The sequence below is a fragment of the Orycteropus afer genome, unplaced genomic scaffold (genome assembly GCF_000298275.1).
Source record: "Orycteropus afer afer isolate SDZICR_OR568_19922 unplaced genomic scaffold, OryAfe1.0 scaffold00079, whole genome shotgun sequence".
Lineage (NCBI taxonomy): Eukaryota > Metazoa > Chordata > Mammalia > Tubulidentata > Orycteropodidae > Orycteropus > Orycteropus afer.
Window position 1 is genome coordinate 10507515 of NW_006921666.1, and position 6760 is coordinate 10514274.

Below are 6760 nucleotides of genomic sequence, written 5' to 3' on the forward strand. Positions count from 1 at the left end.
TGACCAAACATGCAATCAGGATGTGTTAATTATCACTGGTGACTGGAATGCAAAAGTTGGAAACAAAGAAGAATCACCGGTAGTTGGAAAATTTGGCCCTATATATTAGTCTTTTGAATTCCTTATCAGGTAAGTTCCATTACCATTTCTCCCTCTGGAAGGTTTTCTCATTCTTTATTTTGGTCACTTGCTGGAGTTATCTTGTCCTGCATCTTTATGTGATTTGATGTTTGTTTTCTTTGAGGCATTAAAGTGTTATATTTATTTATTGTGTTTTTGTTTGCTGTATCCTGAGTTTTTGTTTTGTTTTGGTATTTCTGAGTAAGTGAGGTTTGTGTGTTACTCTAGTTGCTAGTCTTGCCACACTGGAGCTCTCACCACCTGTCACTTGGTGGGTAGGGCAGCAGCTGGGTTTGTGAGTGTAGGTCACTGTTCACTAGTCTTGTGAGAGTGCTGTGGATGTAGCTGGTATTGCTGGTGAGGTGATATGTCTGTTTGCCTGGTCACCTGGGTTTGGGTGCACAGAGTGGTCTCACTGGTTGCTGGGTTGGGCTGGCTTTGTGGGGGTGGTTGAAGTAGGCATGAGTCTCCAACTGCAGTGGGGAATTGTGCAGTGGATGAAATGGGGGCATGGTGCCAGTCCATGGATGCTGCCAGAAGGGCATGCCCCTATCCTCTAGAGTGAAATACAAGGGGGGTGGTGTGCTGCTCGTCTTTGGGCCCCTGACACAGGCAGCTGGAGGGAGAAGGAGGTGCCACTGATCAGTGGGCCCTGGCATAGGTGACCAGATGGAGAGGCTGGTGCCACCAATCCAAAGATCCTTAGCATGAGCAACTGAGTGAAGGGGCAGGCACTGCCAATTCATGGGCCCCTGGCTCAGGGGGTAGGGCAGTGGTGGGTACCACTGGACCATGATGTATGTGGGGGGGGATAGTGCAGGTCCATGAATCTCTGGCACATGGGGTTGGGAGGATGCAGTGAGTGAGGTGACTGAACAACTTTCACACAGTAGGGAGTACTTCTGCCTGGCTCTGGACATGGATAAAGAGTTGCTTCTGCTCAGTTACGCTAGATGAGGGGGTCTTCAACTGGGAACGTTGCTTGCTGTGTCTCAGTATGCCTGCACTGTGCAGGTTTGCTGTGTCTCAGTATGGCTACACTGTGCAGGTTTGGCTGGCAAGGTGCTGGTGATTTGTGATTCTCCATGTCTGTTTTTGTACAGTCTCTACTTCTACTTGGCATTTGGTTTGATTTTTTAGCCTGTCTTTGATACTCAGTGTTCCAAAGTTGTCATCTATATCCAATTCACTTGTATGCTTGGGTCTTTATTGTAAGGAAAATGTTATGAGGCATCTGACTAGCTGCCACCCTGGACCACTATCTTGATTCTCTAGTGCTGCTATCACAGAAATACTACAAATGGATGGCTATGGGAGGAGGGATTTATTCTCTTACAGTTTAGGAGGCTAGAAGTGCAAATTCAGAGTGCCAGCTCTACAGGCTGGGTGAAGTACCTTTGACCTTGAGCTTCAGCTCTCTCTCTTATTCCAGGCCCACTGGAGCTGGAAACTTCTTGTAATGCAGGCAGCTGCTGGCTGCTGAGGCTGACGAACACAAGGTCGGCAATGGCGCAATCCCAAAATCAATGGACATGTGGTGTAACACTGGTTCACGCCCAGAAAAAATCCCAAGATCAGCAGACAATGTGGCAGGTCATTGAGCTGAAGACTTGGCCAAATGCAGGATCCAGACGTGCCATAAAGCTAGAGGCCTTCCTCAAAGCTTCCCCATATACACTGCTAGCAGGTCACACAGCTAATTTGCTGCTCACATTAGATTCCACCATGGAGTCGATTCCAATCTCATCATGGGGAGTAACTGCACCTAGCTGTCAAGCCACTCAAGACCATCACATCTGTCACTGCCAGCTCTGCCTCGGAGCCCCCTTGAGGCCTGTCAACAGCTTCAGTGTTATAGCCTTGACCCATATTACAACTCTTTTAGGAGGTTTATTGCCTCCTCTTTCCTCTCTCTGCTTCCTCTTTTTTCCTATTGCTTCTTTCTGACTGAAAAACCTGTGTAGAACTGGTTGCATTTATACACAGCTGCTTGTGAATTTCAAGCATGGCCCCTCCCAACAGGGGCAACAAACTGACCAATCCCTTCTCAGTAGGCCACAGACAGGGTATTTGCTTACTAGGCTTTAGTCACTTCCTTTGAATAGTCTAATCACCAATCCCTGCAAGGTGCATACCAACCCAGGGCAAGCTGCAAGCCGGAAACAGACAAAAAGTATCAAACTCAAGTTGTTTACAGCTTACCCAAGAAATTTCAGTCAACCCAGACAAACGCAACAAACTGTCTAGTGTAGAAAACTAGAGCAAAAGTAACTATTTAAGGCTTAGAGGAAATATTGTTCAAGCTGTTTTTCCCAAGAACTAAGGCAAAAGTGGATTAAAAGAACCCATTTCAGGATGGACACCATGTAGCTATTAAAAAAGGATAACATGGATCTATATGCATTCACATGGAAAGACTGCTGTGATATATCATTAATTTTAAAAAAAGTTATGAATCAGTGTATATATAATGAATACATTTGTGCAAAATAATAGGATACTGTAGATGCATAAAAATCTGAAGGGACAGACACCCAAACTTTATGAGTTCATGGGACTCTGTGTATCTCAGCATTTTTCACTGTGCTCCAAAAGAAATATTTAAATCTTTGTTTATTAAATAGTCAGGTTCAAGCAACTTATATGTATTTATGTCTGAACAACTTAGTAGCTGTTTGAAATATACACATATTGAAATAAAAATAATACCGTTATCATTCTTAAATGACCACATATATGAATGGAAAGTATGCCTGCTGGGCACTGCACATTTTCACAAACTATGGAATCAGATTGGACCCCGACACCCACATTTACTGCTTTTGGATGGTACTTGCTTTGTGCCACAGTATCTACCCTGAAAACTCAGGTTGCAAAGATGTGGTATCAATTAAAGGAATATAAGGTGGTGTAACATTGACGTGATGAAAAATTTCAAATTAGTTTATGCAGTATCTGACATATGGCAGTTCTAACTACATGGACCTCAAACATTGAAATCCTGTGATAATCTCGTGTTCTCTGAGGTACCCTGACAGAGTTTAAGAGCAATGTATTAAACTGTAAACAGAGGTTCTTCATGGAAAATAAGACTGGTTAGAGGAAGAAAGAATTTCTTCTTTATGTACCTCTGCATAGTTTAAATTTTTCAGCCTAAAAATTTATTTTCATTACTTTTTTTTTTAAATATATAAGGTTTTTCCATTTCAGGAGGCAAGAGCGAGGGCGAGAGCGAGGGTGACCGCGAGAAAAACAAAAGAGAAAGTCATCTAGCCAAGGGGCAGAGATTGCAAAGTCCCACTACTCCAGATGTGTCTCTGTGTTTCCTTCTGCAGCTCTGAAAATGTTCCAGGTTCCTCTGGGCTTCTATTCTGCAGTTATTAAGTAAACATACCAGCTTCCCTCCCAGGGAAGGAGCTACTGGAGGGAATTACTGCCACCAGTTACTCCAGAAGAGCAGAATGATGAAAATCACGGCTTGGGAATCCTCTGCCTGGGTTCCACCCTTAGCTTTGTGACCCAGGGCAGTTTCATTAACTCCTCTGTGCTTCAGTTTCCACATTTGTGAAATGGTGAGAGTGAAAATGATCACTTGTCACAGGAATTTAACATAAGGCATTTACTGTGTGGTGTCATCAGTACATAGTAAGTGGCAGCTATTATTGTTGTTGTTCATTGCTGTGTAGTACAAAAAAATATGTTGAGTCAACAGAATCTTCTCTCCAGCAATGAGAACTGGGAAATGGTGAGTGACAGTGCCTGTTATCATAATGTTCCGAAGGTCAGAGAGAAGCCATAGGGAAGCCACAAGGATCCATGAACAAAGAAAAGTTTTAAGGAGGTAGAAGCCATGAGGAAGCAGTAATCAGTGGAAAGGATATTTCTGTTCCAGCAATAAAAACCCAACCAAACTAAACCAGTTACTATCTAGTCGATTCTGACTCATGGTGACTTCACATGTGCTCCACAGAGTTTCCAGTGGCTGATTTTTTGGGAAGTACATTGACAAGTCTTTCTCCTGAGGTGCCTCTAGGTGGACTCAGACTTCCAACCTTTCGGCAAACAGCTGAGTGCTTAAGCGCTCAGCTTAAGTACCACGTGGAAAGTCTTTTAGCAAAAACAATCAACCTAAGAGAATCAATCATATGCATTTTTTCCCCCTATATCTCTCCCTTTCTCAAGCCTTAAAACGTTTTCTTACCTCATCTCTATGTCCCATAAAGCAATGTCATCACTGATCCAGGGGTTGGAAGGCTCAGCTGGTGTTATTAAAGGATCATATTCCACATACTGTTCCGTGTAAGCAATTAAGCTGCAACAGGGAGACAGAGCAAGGAATGTTGTATATTGCCCATAGAAACTTTATACATTTTTATACAAACTTTATAGTAGTCTTCATATAATTATGCATTAAAGGGAAAAAAATTACCTTCACTCCCACTTCTGACAAATTAAATTGTTCTTATCTGTGCTTGTTCCTTATTGTGAACACAGCATTTTTGCAACGTTGTAGTCATAATATACCATAGCATATCCTTGCAGTCATAGCATCCATCTATGTTTTATATCTTTTTTTCCACTCAACTCTTTACCTAAACCTTAGTGCATCTCTGTTTTTTTCTGGTTATGCTAACTATACTGATAAAAAAACTAGTTTCTGTCCAGTTGATTTTGCCTCAGGACAATCCAGTGTGTGTCAGAATAGAACTGTGCTGTGTTGGGTTTTCAATGGCTGATTTTCCAGATCTCCTGGCATCTGGGACACTACAGTGGGGAGTGAGACCGCCGTTCTGCCAGGCTGCCCGCCCAGCATTCCCAACGGGAGGGCTTTCTTCTTACAGAGGCTTTTAAATCCTGACACATCACAAGAGGTTAACATAAGCAGTTATCCAAAAAGCAACTTAGTTTTTCCGGTTTTAATTTAAATGGCCACAAAATTGGTTTGAAACTAATTTTGATTTTTATCAAAATACATGTAGCTAGCTAAAAAATAAAACAGCACTAAGAGAATATACATACACACACACACACAAAGGGAAGATACTTTTTTTTTCCTCCTGTCCCTTCTAATAGGATCTCTGGTAGCATAGTGCCTAAGGCACTTGACTGCTAACCAGAAGGCTGGAGGTTCAAACCCACCAGCCACTCCTCAGAAGGAAGACTGGGCAATCTACTTCTGTAGAGATACCACCTCAGAAACCCAAGGAGAGGTCGCTATGAGTCAGAATTGACTTGATGGCAGTGAGTTTGGTTTTGGTATCCCTCCTAACCAACCCAACCTCTTTCTACACTTTTAACCATTTCTTCTAGCATTTACCTTTTTATTTCTAAATTATATGTCTTATAACTGTTATTTATCAATTGTAGACAAGGATTTAATTTTCTACTTACAAGTTCCCAACTCCTCCCCCCCCACCCCACACACATTTCTTCCTATGATCCTCCAAATAAAATTACATAACAATTTTTGTTAAAGCAATAGTCAGTGTCCACATGAAGACAGCGTACTGCTGAACTGAGTAGTGTACTGATTTGTTCAAGTGTCCGAATAAGTCTGTTAAATATCTAGCAATAAATTTTTCACATCTTAAATACATTAGATAATCTATCAGTTCTGTCCCCTGGCCTCCCAGAGGCCTTCTCCTTCAAAGCCTCTAGTTCTTTTGCACCAATCTGGACTGTCTGCTCTCTAAGCTTGATACAAAACCATTACCCTGGGACTTCCTTCACTCCTGTGTTAAAGCCCTTTGGTTCCTGAGTTTCATGGCTGTCTCTTAGTTTTACTCCCTGGTTGTGTTGAAGTACATCCTTTAGTCGTTTCCTAAGATAAGGTACATGAGAAAAAATATTTCTAGTTCATGCAGGTCTGAAAATGTTTTTATTTTATATTCACACTTGACTGATTGTGCTGGACATAGATCTAGATGGAAGATAATTTTCCTTCAGAATTTCCAAGGCATTGCTCCTTTTAGTGTTAGTACTGAGAATTATTGATCCATTTTGTTCCTTGTTCTTTTGTTCAGTTTCATTTCTTTCTGGAAACTTAGAATCTCTTCTTTATTGCCATTAAACCAAAATCAAACTAAACTCACTGCCCTCAGGATCTGAAATTTCACCATGGATCTTGCTGGTTATTTTTGTTCACTGTGGTGGGCACAATTTGCAATACACAAAACAATATTTCCTAGAAATCTTATGTCTTTGGTAACTTTATTCTCTTTATTTCCTGTTTTCTCTTTCTATATAATTCTTTGTTGTTAAATATTAGACATCTTGAAATGATAATCTAACTTTCTCTCCTGTTTATCATCTCCTTATCTTTTCTAACCATCTTCTGAACTTACTATTTTTAAATTTTTAAAATTTGTATCATCATATTCTTAAGTTTCCAAATACTCTTGTACATCAGCTGCCTTTTCCGCTTATTTTGCTCTTGCTTGATGAATGATATATCTTCTCATAGCTCTGGGGGTATTAAGTCTATGTTTCATTTTAACCCTGTCAAGACCCAATTATTTTCTGCTTTGAATATTTTGTTGAAATCATGTGTTTTCAGTAATGGAAGTCTGTTTTGGTTCTCTAGTGTCACTCTAACAGAAAATACCAAAAATGGGTGGTTTAAACAAACAGGGATTTTATT

At 40.9% G+C, this 6760-nt stretch overlaps 1 protein-coding gene across 1 annotated transcript in view; it reads right to left on the bottom strand.

Annotated features, from left to right (window-relative positions):
* RGS6 (regulator of G protein signaling 6) overlaps window positions 1-6760 on the bottom strand; it is a 302264-nt gene that overhangs the window by 99320 nt on the left and 196184 nt on the right. The window contains exon 11 of the mRNA XM_042781016.1: window positions 4322-4432. Coding sequence (XP_042636950.1) covers window positions 4322-4432 — 111 coding nt within the window. The remainder of the gene's footprint in view (window positions 1-4321; window positions 4433-6760) is intronic.